The 21,280-nt window shown below is 32.9% G+C and overlaps 2 protein-coding genes and 1 long non-coding RNA gene across 3 annotated transcripts; 1 reads left to right on the top strand and 2 right to left on the bottom strand.

Annotated features, from left to right (window-relative positions):
• Positions 1-3,688: 3,688 nt before the first annotated feature.
• LOC119189353 lies at positions 3,689-5,478 on the bottom strand. The gene is made up of 2 exons (XR_005112360.1): positions 4,841-5,478; positions 3,689-4,749 (listed from the first exon to the last, which is right to left on the bottom strand). It is a non-coding gene; the product is annotated as an uncharacterized LOC119189353 (long non-coding RNA).
• Positions 5,479-9,650: 4,172 nt separating this feature from the next.
• LOC115453852 lies at positions 9,651-11,438 on the bottom strand. Its single transcript, XM_030182581.2, has 3 exons — positions 11,177-11,438; positions 10,923-11,090; positions 9,651-10,795 (listed from the first exon to the last, which is right to left on the bottom strand). Exons 1-3 carry the CDS (start codon positions 11,266-11,268, stop codon positions 10,168-10,170), a joined length of 888 nt encoding a protein of 295 aa, XP_030038441.1. The 5' UTR covers positions 11,269-11,438; the 3' UTR covers positions 9,651-10,167.
• A 5,250-nt stretch (positions 11,439-16,688) lies between these two features.
• On the top strand, positions 16,689-21,227 carry LOC115453851. The gene is made up of 3 exons (XM_030182580.2): positions 16,689-16,881; positions 20,141-20,368; positions 21,152-21,227. The coding sequence occupies exons 2-3, from the start codon at positions 20,148-20,150 to the stop codon at positions 21,153-21,155; spliced, it is 225 nt and encodes a 74-aa protein (XP_030038440.1). The 5' UTR covers positions 16,689-16,881; positions 20,141-20,147; the 3' UTR covers positions 21,156-21,227.
• Positions 21,228-21,280: the final 53 nt, after the last annotated feature.

Genomic DNA, 21,280 nt, shown 5'->3' with positions numbered 1-21,280 from the left:
TTGCAAGAAATATAATACCAGCCATATTTGGCGAGTCCACAAAGATTATCATATTAGCCACTCGCGTGTAATATCTGCAAGCTGTTATGATTGCCCACATAAAGCATATTATGTTTGTGTTATCCCTTTCAGAACAATGGTGCCAAATTTCATCACACATGCTGCATTAAAATGTGGAAAGACTATGAAAACCCTTTTGTTTTTCACTGGCATATTGAATTTGGAAACAATAACCCGAGTATGTTTTGGCACATTAAATGCCCACTGAAGTTCGTGCTTTGAGTCCACAATCAGTTATCCAATTACCAATTGCAGGTTGTTACTAGAAATCATTTCCACAGGTAGTAGATAGGCATCGGTATCCGGTTGGGATCAATTGGTTAGTTCTGGTTCCAACGCAGCTTCAGTTGTGCTAGCACTGACGGTGCATGACGGAGCTTCATACAGATATTTTGGTATAGCACGTGTATACGTGTACATCAAAGGTGTACATACACCGAGACCACCATTATGTTGTCTTGTATCGAATCCTAAAGGCTGAACTAAACTCCTTGCAAATGTGATAACAAAAATTAGCGTCGTCGATAAATTCAAACAAAACATGAAACAGAAAATCATAAGTATTGATGGACTAAACACAAATTCGACCTCACACCCACCACATAAGGTTGTTTTTTATCGCGAGTAACGTCATGTTTTTGTAAAAGCCTGGAATGCAATGGCCGTCACAAGTCACGGAGGTGGTTGTAATGTACTGTTCTTATAATGAAAAAGCGGCTATTCAATTTGGCCGTATATAATACGACCGTCGAGTGAAAATTTATTTTATTTGATTTATTGTTGTAAAACAGACTTTGGTATGAGGTATTTATATAAAAAAAATATCTTCCTGAGTTACGCTACGGCGATTGGAATTTAAGTTTTTACAAATGAAATATTTATTTATAATAGATGATTACTGTATAAAATCGAAACAAACATAGACTAATATATAATACTGGAAGATACAAACACTGAAATGAAAAATACAATTAAATATATCGGTAATATGATTATATAAACTTCTGTCAACAGAATTAATTGCTGATATGTTGTTAACTCCTGTCGTCCAATTATTCTTTATTTAATTGAAAGCTCCATAGATGTTATTTTTATTATGTATTGTTTATTTTTTTATCTTTGAAATATTGTCTATTTACGTATTTTATCGCGGTGATATATATTATTATTTTCTCCCAATATAAGTACATATAGCATTAGGGAGAAAATAATAATATAAATCACCACGATAAAATCCGTAAATAGTTTTATTTGAAAAGTTACTGTATAAAATACGATTTTAAAGCACCTATCCCGAGGGAGAAGTTAATAAATAGAAACAAAATCATAACTTTTATTGAAAAACTATATATTATATTCTTTTATCGATCGTCACATTTACAAATTACATTATATTAAATACAGGTAAAATTCTCAGGCGATCTTATTTATAATTTTAAATCTAAAATTTTGCACAGGCAAAACCGCGTGCAATAGTAGTGACATTAACGTAATGTGATGAAACTTACTTTTTACCTTAGACCCAACAGGGTATTGAGCTGGCAACGTCCCATAGGTTCACTTCACGACCTTGACGACGGTCAATAGGAAGAGCGGCAACGTCGGTTGTAATATGTCAAATCATAAATAAAGCTTCTATCAAATACTCATAACAATGGAGGTACACGAGTGTACTTTGTTTACCGTTGTTTACTTTTCTTGACGTAAGTGAAGACGCTATTTCAAGAAATTTGAAGTGCTAATTCATTAAAATATGTACGCTTTCATGACTGTGCCTCAACTTAAAGTTGAGGTTCGTAAAAGAAATGCGTCAATTGCCGGAAAAAAAGGCTAATTTGATAGAAAGGTAAATACTATAATATTTAGGTTATAATTCGCTTATATGCCTTATTTTCTTGTTCTCGGACCTCAGTTCTTGTTTTTTTTTGTTATAGATTGCAATCTAATGACCGGAATAAAATTTTGGTGTTGACTGCGAGATCCAAGAGGAGATCGCATATCTGAGTCCAGCCACTGATACTTTCAGAGACATAATTGCGGACACTTCTTTACCAATGATTACGAGACAAGCAATACAGGAATATTTTGAAAGTTATGTACCCATATGTAATGATTATAATCTTAGGCAGTTGTTTACAAAGATGACAGTGTAAATTTTATGTATTTAAATTGGTATACCTACACTCATATATCATGATATCTTGATAACATTATATTATATTTTCTTACTACATTATTGTTTTTGCAGATATAATACTCAGCATAAAGGACAACTCCTGTACGAATTTCGACATCTTGTGACTGCCCGCTATTCCACAGATGGCATTTATACCCACTTGCGAGGACAATGTAAAGCCAGTATGAAAAAAATGGTATACTTTGTGGATATAAAATTAAGTAAAGATGGAGTAATTGAAGAATGCCATTGCGATTGTGCTGCAGGCAGTGGTACTCAAGCATGTTGCAAACATGCCTCTGTATTGTTGGATGGTACACAAAAAAAAATACAAAAATTAATGACATTCAATAGACCCAAGAAAGTATTTTATAATTCACCCATTGCAGCTCAAAATTTACCCAACATAACATACATAACATCACGCATTTTATCCCCGAAGGGGTATGCAGAGGCGCAACTAGGGCACCCACTTTTCGCCAAGTATGTTCCGTCCCATGATGTGATAGGGGGCGAGCCCATCGCCATATCGGGCACAAATTCCAGACCTCGGGCTGATACTGAGCAGAAAAACCCAAATATCACTTTTGCCCGACCCGGGATTCGAACCCAGGACCTCAGAGCGCTATTGTACCGGACATGCAATACAACTACGCCACCGAGGCAGGCAATTTACCCAACAAGAGATTGAAATCTTGTACTTATAACACACTAAAAGATACTTACTGATATTATGGACAGTTATGCTGATTATGTGAAAATTTTAGTAATGGGATATGATGGAAGCTCAATACCTTTATTACAGACATGTGAACCCGCAAATCCACATGGCATTGAATGGGATCGTTACACCTATGTAGATAGGACTCCAATAGATATTTTACTAGAGAAGCTATTATTAAAAATATTATATCTGAACAAATTCAGGAAGTGAGAAGAATACAAGAGCCCAAAGTGATTCCTCTGAGTGGCATGAAAGATCATGCAGGATTACTGCCAGTATGTTTCATTTAGTGTGCCACAGTAAAACATATGAGTACCAAAAATATATGTAATCGATATGATTTTTGGCCCCTAAAGCTGTGCAGACTATGTTAGTTGTGCATAGTAAAATCCAAGAAACTATTTCCATTGCCAAATATGATAGAGATTATGGACTAAAAATAAAAAAAAAGTGGATTCATTATATCATTTGAATATCCTTTTCTGGCTGTTTCTCCAGACGGTATATTGGGTAAAGATACTATTGTTGAGGTTAAGTGTCCATATGCTGCTAGATATTATAAAATAACCTCTGTGACTGTGCCTTACTTAAAAATACTTAATGGAGAATTACATTTAAAAAGCAGCATCCATATTATGCCCAAATCCAAGGCCAACTTTATTGTTCGGGACTTAATATTGCAATTTTATTGTTTACACATTTGAGGATATGAAAATAATATTCATTAATAGAGATGACTCATTTATTAATGGCATGTTGACAAATTTGTTAAACTTTTATGTACATAATTTAGAACCAGAAATGTAAATAAGTATGTGTATAAGAACTATTTACAATTAATAAATAAATTGAAATAATTACATCTTTTTATCTAATATCTTTCACAATATAGTAATAGTATAATTCCTGAAATTGTAGATGTTTAGCACATAAAACATAAAAAAAGATTTTGCTCACTATTGGGATATAGTTATGGTCTAATTCATTTTTTAAATTTTGTTTGTCTTTGTTAATCCTATTATTCTTTCTATATGAACTCCTTTGTTTGCAAGCTCCCTATCTTTTATTACATTAAGACCAGGCAACTGAAATTTTTCTTTTAAGAAACTGGGAATCCTAATGGTCACATTTTTGTCTGATGAAATATATATTGTATCATAAATCCTCTGTCAGTCAGTATACTACTACCACTTTCACATTTTGCTAAAAGGTCACTTTGTTCCACTGCCTACTGATCACTTATCAATCCTGCAAATGCTTGGGAACAATATAACAGCAAGCTACCAGGTATTGCACCAACTAATAAATTAGAATTAGAATCACTGCTAAGAATAATCACATTGCTGCCATAATATTTTATTTTGTGAACCACTGGACTAAGAGCTGAGTAGACTAAATTAAATTTTTTATATGATTCAAAACCTGTGTAAAACTTAATAGTGGCATTATCATCTTTATATCTATTCATAAACCCATATTTGTGTTCTTGATCAACTTGAGTGCCCTTAGATATAAATTCATGCATAATATATGTACATCCTACTGCACTGTTGTCTTCTGTTTTGACTGCTTCTTCATGATCAACTTCCAGTAAATTGTCTCTGTCACTTATTAGGTTAACTTTGCTACTTGATGGTTGTGAATTATCTACATTTGTTACTCGACTGACTTCTTCGTTCAATACGTTGTTGATGTGCCACAGCAGCTGGATTTTCTGGTTTTATCTTCGTTAAGAAGAACACAGATAGCACAGCTGTCTTTTTAAGAAATTTTGCAAGGAGCTCATAACCTGAAATCATAAAAAACAAAAATAATTAGCACGAAGTAATTAAAAATTAATGGAAATAGGTAAATCACATAGAAATTCTATAGTGACCCACCTGTATAATTGATTTTCCCGTAATAATCTTTTTCTGTAAAATGCGCAACACACAATCGTGCTGTGCTACTAGCTTCGAAGTTTTTTTATACGTAACGCAGATTCCCATTGCTTTCTACGTTTACTTTCCTTTGGAAATAAATGTATTCCTCTGTTTTTACAATTTAACGCACTGCATTGAGGCATTTGGAACAAAAGTATATTATATTCATAAACACTCAGTGATACGTCATACGATTTGACGTTTGTTTTGTCAAGCCAAGGTACAGTGCGCCCTCTGTCGTGATAAAAAGTTAGTGATTCTCCTCATTTCTATTTTCTATTTTTCCCATTACAAAATTATTTAAAAGGCATATCATATTTGATGTGTTTTTAAATGATTCATGTATATTCTACTACGATATATCCAATTTGAAAAGAATAAATAACGCCATCTCACGGTTATTTTGCTGCGACAGCGTTAATCATTTATATATAGTTCTCATTTGTGCCGGTATACTCAGTCAGCCGTCACTCACACTAACAATACGTACTTGTCAAATTTGATGAAATTTTAAAGGCCGAAATATCCATGATTATTAATTATTTTTACGTTTTTCTTTCAACTGCGAGAACTAATCACTAACTAGACGTGAATTTAAATTCTTTACTTGCCAATACTTGTTTAGTTACCCAGATTAAAGCCGAAACAAAATGTATGAAAATGGACCTTGAGGTATCGCCTTAACGTGTTTGGGGTTCGGGGCAAGTTTAAAAATATACAATAAGTCTGTAATATTGTCACAATTAGGTATTATCTGTAAACATAAATACAGGGACTTAAAAAATAATTCGTTACATCAAGTAATTTGTTACAGTGAGGTTACGTTATACAGAGGTTAGGTTTTTTTTTTTTGGAGATGTACCGTGGTTTTCACCGGGGGTACTCTGCGAACGGTGTACAAGCGATCCCCCGGCTTAGCAACCACGGCAGTCCCTGTGAGGATTTGGTGGGCTCTACCGTTATCATCGAGGGTGCCAACGGACGGTACGCTGGCGACCCACGGCTATCCGGTCACAGGGCCCGGGAGGAATAAAGGAGGGGATAGAAAGAAGGAGGGGATAGAAAGAAGGAAGAGAAAAGGAAGAAGGAGGACCTTTCTTAGGATGGTTGGAAGGGAGAGGGAGAGGAAATGTTCGCGAACCCTTATAGGCCTCAATGTGTATTTAGCAACCATGAGGTATACACACTGAACTGTGCGCCTAGGGATGCGGCAAATGTGCCCCCATGTATGGGCGTGCATTTGGTGTGGAGACTAAGCGCACAAGAATTGTCTCGGGGGGACAGAGGTTAAGTTGAACTAAAATTCGTTATAACAAGGTTAAAAAAAAAATTAAACTCAACTTTACGTAAGTACTAATCTACTTTCTCTGTTATAGCGAACAATTTTCACTTTTAAATGAAAATACTGTATTTTTAGTCATAAATATTTAATAACAACTGTGTTTACATTATTGAACATCAAACAATAATTATTGTCTTACGAAAAATTTAACAAATTTAAACCTGTCGAGACATGAATTATTGTGAAATAGAATGATAATAACTGATAGAATACGTAATGTTGAGGTTGCAAGTTGACCCAATTCGTTAAATAGAGGTATACTTTCTATTTATATTTTGCAATGATTGAAAATTCGTTATAAAAAGGTTTTTGACAAATGTAATGTAAAGGTATATTTTGCATTAACTCTTACGGGCCGTTCCAGTGGATTTCGAAAATTTGTTAAATCGAGTAAATCGTTATATTGAGGATCGTTATATTAAGGTTACACTGTAATTGGTCGTTATAGTATTGATAAAGAAGTTTTAACTTCCTAACTAATAATGTTTCGTAGAATGTTAACCAGCAGCGACATAAGTATTGCAAGTTTTATTAGTACAACTGTGTAGTACATAATTTGTTTTAACTTAAAATTATTTTATCTTTTCGAATTATTCTGTTCGCCACATTGATAATTTTCAATCGAAGAAAAGGATTTTTGCCTTACAAAATTCAAGAAATTTAAGTAAATTATAAAAAGCGCCAACTGTTTTTCTGAACAGCGCGATGGTATTGTAAAATAAATCGATTTGTGTTAACGATTTTTTTTCGAGTACTTACTACAGTAATGACCTACAAAAGTCTGTCTATTATAAAATATGTCTATAATAAAAAAAGGAAAAAATATATTATACTTATTTTTAAATAAATAAAATTTTCAACAAGCATTAATCGAATTACTCGCAAAGTTACTCGTTTTTAACAAATTGACAATTTAGTATGTGGCGTGTAACGCACAATGCCACCTGGCAACACGAGTTGTTAGGTGGCAACACAAGTCGCAAGGTGGCAACACAAACAAAAACCACTTCACCATAGAGTAAGTAATATACTACGTAAGAAGAGGCGGCACTTAGTACATTGAATTTGAGCTCACGCATACATACCTGAGCCCAGTAGGATTACATTTTGTACCAACATTACGCAGAAAAAATGATACGCAAGGCTGCCAACTTACTATAAATCTGCTCGTTTCTAGAGACGTTCCTTATTTAATCGATATTATCGATAATTTTGTATCGACAGCTTTATATCGATAAAAATGGCTGACCATAAATCTTACACTGGTATAAATTATGATTGAATTTAGAATATTAAAAATAAAACATCCACAATTTTTAATAATTCTCTTTATTTAATTAGAAAATACACAATATTATCACGTGAATTTCTTATGTATAAATTGTATAATGTTTAGGTCTCCTACTTAGAAATTCATAACACTCCAGTTTTCCGTTATTTATTTCCAATTTTATATGGAAATTGAAAAATTTTATACCTTACAAATATGATCTTTTTCCGTCTAATCAACAATTACTATGATACAATTATTGCAAGGGCAAATTCATAGATTTCACACGTGCCTTTTTTGATTAGGTTACTAAGCATAGAATTGAAACTCCATAATCTAGAGTATTCTCTTCAACGACTACCTGAGGTTGTAAATTTGAAATAAATATACATCACTTTTATGTAATGTTTTAAATCATAAAATAAATTTTCTGTTACCGGTGTAGATCAAGTGGATACTTAGCCATAAATATTTTTGACTTTGGGTACTTTTGTATGCCAAAAACCTCACATTTTTATACACATTAATTCTTTTCCCCATTCTCGCACACAAAATCAATAAACTACACAAATGTAAACAGAATTAGAGTCAATATCTCGGAATAATAAGAATCACTATCTCGTAACACACACTACACAAATTCCTTCAAGAAGAAATATACACAAAACGGAAAAGCTGGCTCAACTCAACGTATTCGGCATAAAACTTAACTTATTATTGAACATAATCGCAATTATAAAATTTTTTTGCAAATAAACTTCAACAATGACAAATCTACCGTCAATAATGGCGGCAAATTATCAACTATCATGGTAGCCAACATACTTTCAAAATTTATTGGATTATTATGTTGGTACAAGATGTTACGATGAGACGTCCTTTTGTCAACCAAAACTAAACTCTATGTAACGGCATTAAGATATATAATCATTCATCATTACACAATATGTTCTAAGTGTCCACCCCCTGCCACTTCACCACCGGCGACAAGCACGCGCACACGCCGCGCCGCTACTAATTGTTTAATGGTTGCTATTATTACCCATTGTAAGAACATATTAACACAGCAATAAAGAAGTACAACATTAAGAACTCAGTCATTAACGTCCCACGACGTATCCCACAAATGGTGACCCCGACGTGATCGAGCAACGCGCAGCCTCCGAGTTCGACCGTTAAGGTGGTAGCTCAAGGTCCATTTTCATACATTTTGTTTCGGCTTTAATCTGGGTAACTAAACAAGTATTGGCAAGTAAAGAATTTAAATTCACGTCTAGTTAGTGATTAGTTCTCGCAGTTGAAAGAAAAATGTAAAAATAATTAATAATCATGGATATTTCTGCCTTTAAAATTTAATATGACGAAATTTTAAAGGCAGAAATTTACTATTGTATTTATATTGTAGTTTACTATTTTGCATAAATTGCCTTTTACTTTCAATATATAATATTAAATCTAATAATAAAGTAGCAATACGATGTAACTGTGACGCCATAGATCTCGTAGAAAAACAAACGTATCTAGGATTGACTATTGATAGCAGATTTATCTGGAAGGAACACATAAATGCTGTGTGTGACAAATTAAGAAGCATTCTGGCTAAGTTTTCGATCGTAAAATACAAAATTCCCTATCCTACACGGTTAATGCTCTATAAGGCATTGGTCGAGTCGACGATATCTTACGGTCTATCCAGCTACGGTAGGACATATAAGTCTCACATTAATCTAATTTACACTTTGCAGTTACGGTTATTAAAATCTATTGTGCCGGACTACATTAAGAAAAGGTATGAAAGTAACTACCATGACTTATTTGAGTTCTGTAAAATAATACCTATACACGAAAAAACTAGATTGTCATTATTAACGGAAGAATTTTTCAATGATAAACTTAAGAAAACGAAAGAAAAACAAGATAATTATATACTAACCAGAAGCGTCTTTAATGGCAAGTTATTACTTCCAAAGTATATAAATCAACACGGTAAAAAAACATTAAGATATTTAATACCCTACCTTATTAATCAACTACCATCATCATTGCGTGATGAAATAACTCACAAAAATATAAAAAATAAGTTAAAAAAATACTTTTTGCAAAACATAAATAAAATAAAAAACTAAAAACAAAAAATTAAGAATCGGAAAAAAAAAAAATACTTAGACCCCATTAAAAACAAGTGCTTACAATATTAAGCAAAAAAAAAAAAAAAAAAAAATAAAGTAAAAGAAACTTAAAAATCTTAGGAACAGCCTCTATTTCAACTTGTAATTAACATCTACCGCCGCATTATATACTTTTTAACGATACGCAGTGCGACGGCCGGCTCAGTAGGTGATACACAATATCATATTATTTAAATTATTGTAATCTACCTTGTACACAACAATTATAAAAATATATTACTGTCAATGATAGTGATAATGATGCACGGAAAAACTCACTGAGTTTATGATTGCATTAGTTAGAAGAATATGCTGTGTAAGTTTTTAACAAATATGTAAAATAAAAAAAAAAAAGATAAAATTTTTTTAGGGTTCAATATTTTTTCCAGTAATTGTTTCTTCCCACTTTGCACATGGCAAATTGCATAATACATGCTTGCAGTTACCCTATATGACCTCCACTTATGCCATTCAGCACATTTATCTTGAGCCCTTGTTAATTTTTCTACTTCATAATTTTTTTTTGTGTCACATTTTGCAATAATAAATTATCAAGTAAATGATCTTGCATTGTCTTACATGAATACATATTATGATCATAGTCCATGCCATAGGGATTAGCTGGCCTGATAAGTTGCAAAATAGGCATTTTTGTTTCTCCAAAATTAATAGCTAAATTACATACGTATTCATGGTAATTTTCAATCTCAAGTTCCTTTGGCAATGGTTCAAAGTTAATATTTGATTTCCTTTTTTTGCTGATAGATGGCAAGTTTTGAGCTTGGATTGGTGATTTGTAAAACACCTTTGAAGGTTTTTTAAAAGTCATCAGGGTTTGTGTTGATACCTGATGCAGGATAATACTTTTAGTCTGGATCATATCCTCTATTGCACGAAGTAGCACAGACACATGTTTGCAGTGTGCTTCAATACCACTGCCTGCTGCACGTTCACAGTGGGATTGTATAATGTTGCCTTCATTATTTAGCATTACATTCACTATGTATATCATTTTTTTCATCTGCGCTTTGCATTGGCTCTGTATATATGTGTTAACACCTTCAATAACATATCGTGCCGTCAACAAACATCTTGCTTCATACATGACCTTCCCTTTTGGACGAGTGTTAAATCTGAAATAAACAGAATATTGGAGTTATAATGATAATGCATGTATGGTTAGTAGCCTGTTGGAAGTGGACACTACTTCTTTGTTAAAATGAAATAATACTAAATAAAAGGCTTAATAAATGATCATACCTTTCGAAGAACGATTGTATTTCTTGTCTATTGAGAGGAGGAATAGGCGAATCTGCATTTATATCTTTGTAAGCAGATATTGGTGGACACAGATATTGTGGGTCACTGAGGGAAGTACTAGGCCCTGGGTTAGCACTAAAATTAAAATTTCGATCATATGCTTCTAATCTGGAAGATAAAACATAAGGTCTTATTAGATTAAAAAAAAAATCGATCATTTATCAATATAACCCTAAAAAATAATTATTGCTTACCGCTCAATCAATACTGCTTTTTTCCCTGCGACAGATGCATTTCTTTTACGTAACTCCTCTTTTAATTGTAGAACAGTCCAAAAGGAATACATTATAGACTTTTAAATACTCGAAAACAGCGTACACAAACTCTCACAAATGTCAAGACAAAACAATAAAACCAACTCGATGCTAGCGACATCTACCATGACCTTTGAGTTTTTCTCCCCATTCAGTTACGTTATACTTCAGCGCGTGCTTTTCAAAAGTGGCTACATGTTGTGTAATATTTTTGTTGTTAATTTTAATAATGCAAAGTGCTATTTAAGTAAAATATAGCCCTAGGAACAAGCAATGGCCTGCGTTATTGTGGGGTGTAAATTTCATTCTTCTCGTAAAGAAAATGAAACTGAAATGATCAGCTTCCATCGGTGAGTAAACAAAAAACCTAATATATTTGATTAAACCCTGTACATAAGTGCAAAAAGTGTTATTAATTATACTTTATTATGCTGTAGTCATATTATAATCTGCTGTTGGCCATTCGATCCAGTCATTAAGTATTAAGTATTTTTCATTTTTACCAATTTAAGTATTGTGTTGCATATTCTGTCGATAACATAGATGTTAGTATATTGTAGTTTATTATTTTGCATAAATTGACTTTTACTTTCAATATACGGTGGTGTAGTGGTAAAAGCCACTTGGAAATCGTGCGCGAAGGCTGGGGTCGAGGAAACTAACTGATTTTCACAATATGTTTCAATGTGTTTCATTGCAGATTCCCCACAGATGATGCTATGAGGCAAAAATGGATCGTTGCCATAGCTCGTCCCAATTGGCATTGGAAAAAACAGCACCGTGTTTGCTTTAAGCATTTCGACAAAGTTTTATTAACATTGAAATAAGCTATCAAACATATGTGACATGAATGATACCGCTGTGTTTTAATTTTACTGTCCCATTTTAGTAGCTTCTGTCGAATCCCACCTCTTGGGTATCCTTCAATGCCTAAGAAAGTCAGAAAAGAACAGAAGGCGTACTGGCTTTCTCCTAGACGAAATTCCGACCGATTTCTTGTTTGTTACTTGCAGCGGTTTCCATTCCTTCCGAAATTTCTAACATTTTCTTAACTTAATAATTTAAGTGCTAAACCATTTTTGTGTTTAGTAAATGACGTTTCGGAAGGCAAGGAAACTGCTGTAAATAGCACATGAATATTGGCCAAAATTTAGCTCGAAGAACGCCGGTAGTTTTATAGTTTTTTGTAATTTAACAGCTTTTTACCGAGTGCTTTTATATACCCAGACTTTTTTCGGTACTTGAATACCAAATCAGGGTTTTGATATCTTTTTTTAGCCTTTATCTAAAATAGCAATTTGCAACGGTTTGTAGTTGACTGACCGAAAAGTGTTTATTTTAGCAGGTTTGTGAATTTACCATAGCCGATAGACAAAGCATCTATCGATATCGATAAGATGTCAGAAGGGACCGCAACACAATTAAATTTCTTGCTGTCTAAGACAGAGTACACTCAAATGTCATAGTGTTACTTCTATGCTTGTCATTGTTCTGAGGTTTTGAGACTGGCAAGTTGGAATATTTGACATTTTATTTGCTTTTTAATTCGGCATCATAAAGATGACCAAAGGTAACCATTTGATTATTTTAAAGTGTACGCAAGCCGACCTTAGCAATATAATATTTGTCTCGTTCTTTTCAACGGTTTTGGCCTGTTTGAAAAAATAGGATAAGTATATGAGGGTAATTTAGATTCCTTCTATGCTTATTCTTGTTCTGAGCTATAGACACGAACGTCCATATAAACTACTAGCTTTTGCCTGCGGCTCCGCCCGCGTTGAAAGTTTTGCCGGGATAAAGTTTTCCGTTATAAAAGTCACGCTATATGTATATTTTCCCGGGAAAGAAACAATAACCATTTACTTAGCGCACGCAACGGAAGCTCTAGAGAGGAATCAATTTTCCCTGTTTTTGCAACATAAGTGGCAACCTAAACGTCACTGTTATAACCTATTTATTCACTTGAACAACAAGTAATTTTACTTATTTGACTAATATTTTTATATAAATCCAGATTTACACTTAGATTCGAGTTCTTATATCATGAGCGCCAATCCGAACTCAAACACAAGCTGTCGATATTGACCAAACTAAAGTCAATTTGATTAGATTGCAGTTCAATTCAGTTGAACACAGTGAATGTTCGGAACGCCAAATGTAACACGTAGTACATAATATATATCGATGAGGAAAACCTTAATAGTTAATACTAACTAATGCCATCTATTGGTAAAAGTTAAAGCATTTAAATTTTTTTTAACATAAGCGTTTTGCTATTTGACGATAGACTGAGTAATGCTGAGTAACCATCGCATGTGGAACCTGAGGGTGGAACATAGACTAGATAGTCGAGTTTTACATCCGGAATGGCATTTTGTATTTACAAATGGAATTCACACATGAAAAATGGATGCTAAATTTCATAAAAGTAGCTTTTTTCTAACTCGACTTTTAAAAAAGCTAGACCACCATAAAACAAGAGCAAAATTTATTTAATAACAGTAATGAAAAAGAAACGTTTCAAACACTTCCACTCATTATTATAAAATAATAAAAAAATATGAAGTGGAAATAATACTAGCCTATTTGCCATCGGAATGATTGGAATGTTAGTCGGTAGTTCGTGTCACGGAAAAATAACCTTATTATGTAATAAATAATAAGGTTATATTCCCGTGACACGCGTAATGTCATGTAACTGTCATGTACACATGTCCGATGGGTTCCTATTTAAATGTATAACAAGATCCTAAGCATATACAAACTTGCAACCATATTCACTATTGAAATTGGAATGTTTTTCAATTTGTTGCGATAATATTATCTAGTAATTGCCTCGCGAATCCTAATGCCTAGGATGACCTAGACAGGAATCCATGTTCTTTGGCACGAATTTATGGCTTGTCTAATCTCAGATAACTATTGGACAATAGAATGAATTCCGTTTCTGAATAGGGGACCGGACAAATTTTCAGAAGGTGTTTTAAATTGATCATTGTGGATATAAATAGCAAAGAAAAATAGTATTTTGCACAAATAAAGCTTAAAAAGTACATAAAACCATGCCTAAATGTTAAATAGCTATAATTCCCGCGAAAACGCTACATTATGTCATTTCGTCTCGTGTGACGACATACGTGGATAAAGCAACTTGACAAGTCTTGTCATTTGAACAGTGATTCAATAATGCCAGATTAGGGTTATTTACCCTAGATTTAGGGTAAAACTGAATCTGCAGGGTATTTTTTTATGGTAATTTTTGGGGTAATTCTACGAGTTAAGGTATTAAAGCTATTGTTTCACGGTATTGTAATAAATATTGAGCTTAGAGAAAGATGTTTCCTACAAAAATTGTAGGCCATGAAACAATTATAATTTTTTATTCAATACAATTTTCGTGTACAGCTAGTTGTTCCTAATAAAATGAGATAATTAAATTAATGATTATTGAAGTGGAAGTGAAGAAAGAAGTGGCGTCTGCATAGATAAAGATATAGAAAAAAAAGTACCGAATTATTTATGATTGGTTTAAGGGTAAAATTTTAAATTCCAAATAATCCTGGGGTAAAGACAAATTATGATCTGGCAACACTGCATAGACCGTGTTAATCTCAGGCAATCTCAGGTTACTGTGTAACAAACAGAATTCTATATAAATAAATATTCTATTCCATATCATGTGGCAGCTAAAACATAAATAAATACATCTCATAACCATAATCTCCCTGGGTGTACAAATGATTTAATTAATTGAAATATTTATCGATTTATTTTAAATCGAAACACTATTTTTTATTTACTTACATCAAAGTGATCCTCACAGAACTAAATCGGTGAGTCTGCAGACATTCCGTCGTAGGTTCGTCTTGCTAACTGCAACCACTTTATTCGTATATCTGCTTTTCGTGGTACATCAATAAATAATTTGTTTGGTAAAGATATAGAAGTATTATTACATTCAGGTTACGACGCACCAACGATATTTTTTGCGGTCCATTATGATTAACGATTAAACAATCTGTAAACGTTAAGCTGGAAGATAGTAACAACGTCCCGTATAAATTAATATTAATTATTAGAGCAGTTCTGTGCCAAAAAACACCTTTAAAGCATTAAAATAACACAACGCGGTATGACATCCAGATGACGTCTGTTTGTTTACATTTTACCCACGTGTGACGTCATGCGACGTGATTGGTGTTTCATTTGCCGTAAAGAATAGACTAAAAATATTATAATTATTGTATTTTATTTATTGATTTAAAAATACAAATCTCAACTCTTTTACAAAAACAAATATGAGATAATATTTTTAATATTACAAACTTTACTTTAAACTGAATTTCAAATTTTTTGGTAATCCTGTCCGGTAAAGAATATTCAAGAAGTCATTCCGGATGTATAAACCCAACCGTAGTCTATGATTGGGAGTTACCCCTAATATCTACCTACTGTGAATTGGCAAATAAATAATATATTATTAGTGGTTCCGTATGCTTTTAAAACAATTCACCATAATTACTCAGAACATATTCCTTATCTTTTTTCATAAATATTTAGTGCTTTAGTTGGTATATCTAATCTCATCAAGCGAAACGTAACAGCAGGTTAGATTAAGGTGGTAGCTCAAGGTCCATTTTCATACATTTTGTTTCGGCTTTAATCTGGGTAACTAAACAAGTATTGGCAAGTAAAGAATTTAAATTCACGTCTAGTTAGTGATTAGTTCTCGCAGTTGAAGAAAAATGTAAAAATAATTAATAATCATGGATATTTCTGCCTTTAAAATTTCGTCATATTAAATTTTATTTCAACTGCGAGAACTAATCACTAACTAGACGTGAATTTAAATTCTTTACTTGCCAATACTTGTTTAATTACCCAGATTAAAGCCGAAACAAAATGTATGAAAATGGACCTTGAGGTATCGCCTTAAGTACTTGTTTTGCACATTGGTTTTCTGAGTAGTAGTGGTACAACATGAGTTACGGTCAATTATTACTGAGATTTATATACCCCTTCTCAGTTTATTACACAATAGAAAAAGGTGATATTAACAGATTTCGGGGATATGCAGATAAGAACGTCGTCAGCCGAAGGCCCAGAGGGGGCAAGTTAATATGAAGAATGAGAAAAGTATGAATTGTAGGTAAAGTCGAGAGCACATGCTCGTCTCCCACTCCCCCTCTCCCGCTTTAACAATAACATGTTTTGTATTTGGCTATGGAATTACATATTTTCTATGCTGTTTTGTATTTCGTTCCTAAGTACACTTATCTTAGGGATTTCATTTAAAACGTGCGGATTCCTATATCGCATGGAGTAGATCAATGCGCAGCATATTGCGTTTTCAGACGCTTTACCAATGAAACTCACAAAATCTTCACTTTTGTGTAGATTTAGCTTGCAAGTAAGGACAGGCCAGCTATTATATATATGTGTCCTAAAGTATTGATTTACAAGTAATAAAAACATTGGTAAACTCAAGAATAATATTTTTTGCGTCTAGACAGATGGAAAAATATGTTTAAGACAAAGTATGAGAATTCTTAGTAGGAGTATTCTACGCTATAAATATGGGCCGATAGAGACTATATTTTTATTCCGGACAAGAACTCTGGACTGTTTCGACGCTTGGAAGTAAGGTTAGTTCAAGCTATTTCTAGTTTATGGTATAATTAGAATCCATCCATCTTGTTTACGTCTCATTCTAATAATTATTGTAGTTCACGTATAAACGTTTTAGCAGTTGAATATTATAAGGTCCTGTCTCACAACTTCCGAGTACCTGTTTACTACTCATCACACAAATATACCGACCATATTGAAGGTTTACTGCAAAAACCTGCTAAATGCAGTGAAGTTAGTTTTAAGTTATTACGTTTTAAAAGTTTAAACCAAATAAAAGTGCTCAATTAATTTAGTAGTCACTATTGACATATACAGGGTCATTTTGACATTGCGTTACTAAATGAAACCATATCCTCTTTATCATCTTTGTTGACACTGTGCCAAAAATCATCAATTAATAACAAACATTTTCAACAAAAATCCTGGTTTTAGTTTAGTAATTTTTTTATCATTTTGTAGTTTAATGTGCATATGGCGTGTGTGTGAATGTATGTGTCAAAATGACCCTGTATATCCATAGTAGTCACAAGTTAGGATATATAATAACGTTTTTTTTTTTGTGTGTAATATTACTCAGTATGTGTCATAAAAGTGTAAGAAATCAGGAAATTCATAAGTTCAGACAGTTGTATATTGCTAAATTTCTACATGTCTATATTGCTAAAATGTACTTGATGGGACATTATTAATCTTTACCTATACGATTTATATTGGAAATTAGGTATAAAAAATTAATGACTATATTATCAGAATACTTCTGCTAGATACGATTAAGTTTTTTCTAGACTTTATCGTATCTAGATCGTATATACTTAGATATCGCATCTTGTATAAAATAATGATAGCCTTCTTAATTATTATTTGTTTATTGTGAATTATGCACATTACAATTATATTATTGTACAGACATGTTACATGGCTGAGCAGTGAGCACTGGAACTAGAGAGGGAGTTGTGTAGGGATGGGACACATGACATTATTTTTTATCGATTAGGGTCAAGGCGGCAACAGTGGGTCACTTTTTGCTTTCAATAACTTGCACTAGCAATGGAAGGGTGCTGCGAAGTTGTAAAAGGATTAGCATATAATATATCTAATATACTTTCATTATTTAAATTGATTTAGTTAAACAAAGTAATATATTAGGAGATAAAAATGGTTTTAAAAAAAAAAACTAATTTGAACCACTGTGTACTGGAGGTCGGATACAGTGAATAGGCCCACAGTTCACAGTGAATCAGGTACGTTCACATTGATTCATCAATAATGCAACGCAAATAATAATGCACATTTTTACTTTTAATCAATCTTTATGTATTAATGAATTAAACAAAGCAGTAAATATAATTGATCGATTGATTCCTTCCTAACCGAATTTCCGCTACGGCGACCAATCTCAACGGAGGTCAGCCAGGTATGCAGAAGCGATTATAGTGAACAATAGTGTGCGCAATACACAAGCACTCTCTGTTCCTTCACTCTCATAGTCCGGTGAGACGGCAATCCGACAATTCCAGATGTTTTCCGATTTTACGGGGCTTTGCAGAACGAGCCATCCTGAAAAAAATACCGATAATTTTTGCAGGTTTTTGAAGTGGAGCGAAATAAATGCTTCGTGGACTTAATAATTATTTATTTTATTTGGAGAAAAAATTAATCGGCCCATAGGCACATATTTATGCACAGACAAAGTTGCCAACAAAAAAAATTACCACTATTAAAATATACAATGTTGCCAATCGTTTTTATATCGATATTTAATAATAATTATAAGGTATTTTAGTAAATATTCTTGGAATAAATTTATGTGTCAGTATCTATTATTATCAGAGTAGTACACATTGGCTCATGAGCCACTGTGTACTCAAGTGATTTGAGCCACTGTGTACTTAACTACCATTTTGGATTTAGCCTATACCACACACAACAGTTTTGCATAAGTCGAGGTGTATTATGCGACAAAATGACCTCAATTGAACTTATTACTTAGCGAAAATATTAATCAATCCATGTAACGAAAGGTTAGTGAACAGACACAAAATAAATCTTACCTTAAAATTCACGATTTCACTTATCAAAACAAAAAACTACTCATAACACTCCCTAATTACATCGCTGACGCGAGCGAACTGGTTGCATCACGAGTATATCCCGAGACCGTCCGAGGAGTGAAACAGATGGAAAGTTATCCCTAATACTTTCTTAACAACGACCGCTGCGCCACTGTTGCCGCTATAACCACTATTTCCGCCTTGACCCTACATAATCTCTTACAGATGTAAGTAGGTATCTAAACAGTTTTTGCCCTTTTAAAAACATTTACTGCGGAAATGATTTATAACGTCATAATACCTTAGAAATCGAGTATTGATCATTTTGTTGTATGTAACTGTTTTTACCATTACATATCTTGTATAATATTAAGGGTATTACTTAGCCGGTTTTATCAATACATCAAGCTCAGAAATATAAGAATTTTCATGTACTTATTTAACTGATTTTTGTGAAAAATGTAGTTTAGCAGGTTTTCACAGTAAACCCTCGATATACAAAAGTTACCTAATTTCTAATCTAAGGTCTCAAATAAATGCTAAAAAATTGGAAACTTGTGAAACAGGCCCTTAATCTCGTAAACTAAAAATAAGATGACAACAACGAATGAAAAACATGTTGAAAAACTAACTCGAGGAGTCGCGTCAAAATTCGGGATTTTCCCTTTCTTCCTCTCGTATTAGGTACTGCAATTGTCACAGAGCGCTTGAGGGTATGTATGGTATACTCGAAATGTGTATAGAAGTTCATAAGGATATAAGTTTACAAATTTCCTAAAAAAATACACATGGTACTTATTAGGTTTCAAAAATAATCTAATTTCTTAACAACTTATTTAAAATCAAATCATTAAAACACTAGTTTAAAATTACTAAAGTTTAAGAAGGAAGAAATGTAGAGAAAGCACGCTAAATCACGAACTCAATAACTATAGGTAAACCAATCCGACAAGTCTTGTTTCATTGGATAACATTCTACAATTATAAGTGATAGAGTTACCATTTAAAAAATAAAACTTGTACTTCTAAATAATCTGCCCCTGTCCTAAGCTGCCTGTTTCACTCCTATTTTTATACGAATACAATATATTTTGTACACTATACCTAATCAGGCTGAATTCTCCTAGTGGGCATGAAAAGTCAAATATGAAACAAAAAGGAATAACAAAAAACCATAGGCTGATTTACCTACCAACTTAACAATAACTTTATAATTTTACAGAGCCACAATGGGGCTACTTGCAGCTATTACTGTGGGTGTAGTAGGTGGAGTTGCCATATATGGCACTGGAGGATTACTCACGCCATGGGTTGCACCAATGCTGGGCTTTGGCTCCGGAGGCATTGCAGCGGGAAGCACAGCCGCTGCAGCGCAAGCATACGTCGGAAATGTTGCAGCTGGCAGCATCCTTGCCAAAATGACATCTGCTGCAATGTTGGCACCGACTCCGTTAGTACCAATTTATAAGAATTCGGATAGCATTATTCCTAATAACATGACAAATGTGACGTTGTTTGTAATGTTATAATAGACTTAGGTTAGGCTTCTTTTTACCCCCGATAATTACATAGAATTTTATTCCGGGAAATATCTTTTACGCAGGTAGAACCGCAAACGATACGTATATTATTAAAAAACACTCTCAAGTCGATAACGCAAAACGTTGTGATGTCACAAAAACTAAAGGAAAAGGAGTAGTGCCTCATTCAACATTTAATATTCTAATATAATGAGAGTAATATAAGCTTAAAGTAAATCAAAAAAGCCCTATCCACAATTTCCAATTTTAGTATCTAAGTACCTCTTAGTTTTTTTAAATAATTAATATCAATTTTGTTGAAAAGTAAATTGAACAATAGGATATTGATAGATTTAGGTCCATAAGACCGCAGAAGACCACCATATTAAAGTTATTGTAACTTTTAATTAATTTTGTACAATTTATTATGGAAACCTAAATCGGTACTTAAATACTGGAAAACAACAAAAGAAGACAATCCCATTTAACAGTTTTTTTTTTTATTTTATTGATCTGAAAGTGTTTTATCCTAAAATTTTATAAATCTTAAATTACTCGAAAAAATGCTCATAAACTATTAAGTTCTGAATAGGGCTTCACATAACAAAATTGCTTCTTTTTACCAAATTTACCTGTTATATTATTGCTGGCTGTCGACTCCTCCTTACATGTTATAAGTGTATGAATATAATGAAATATATCTTTTGTTACAGGTAATTGGATTTCAATATAATTTTGTAACTCTGTTACAATTTGATACTTGGAAATAAAAGAATATTAGATGTGAAATTAATTGTGTTATTAAAATCTTTATTATTTATTTTTATATTTTATAACTACAT

This window comes from Manduca sexta, chromosome 14, assembly GCF_014839805.1.
Source record: "Manduca sexta isolate Smith_Timp_Sample1 chromosome 14, JHU_Msex_v1.0, whole genome shotgun sequence".
NCBI classification, from domain to species: Eukaryota; Metazoa; Arthropoda; class Insecta; order Lepidoptera; family Sphingidae; genus Manduca; species Manduca sexta.
The sequence above is the reverse complement of the archived record's forward strand: the minus strand, read 5'-3'. Positions and strand labels throughout refer to the sequence as shown.

What these genes read in the sequence shown, in the direction of transcription:
- LOC115453852 (XM_030182581.2), bottom strand. Translation starts at nt 11,268, where the DNA reads ATGTATTCCTTTTGGACTGTTCTACAATTAAAAGAGGAGTTACGTAAA. An exon ending in AAAGCAGTATTGATTGAGCG is followed by an intron (nt 11,091 to 11,176) that starts GTAAGCAATAAT and finishes TTTATCTTCCAG; the next exon opens with ATTAGAAGCATATGATCGAA. An exon ending in ATACAATCGTTCTTCGAAAG is followed by an intron (nt 10,796 to 10,922) that starts GTATGATCATTT and finishes TGTTTATTTCAG; the next exon opens with ATTTAACACTCGTCCAAAAG.
- LOC115453851 (XM_030182580.2), top strand. Translation starts at nt 20,148, where the DNA reads ATGGGGCTACTTGCAGCTATTACTGTGGGTGTAGTAGGTGGAGTTGCC.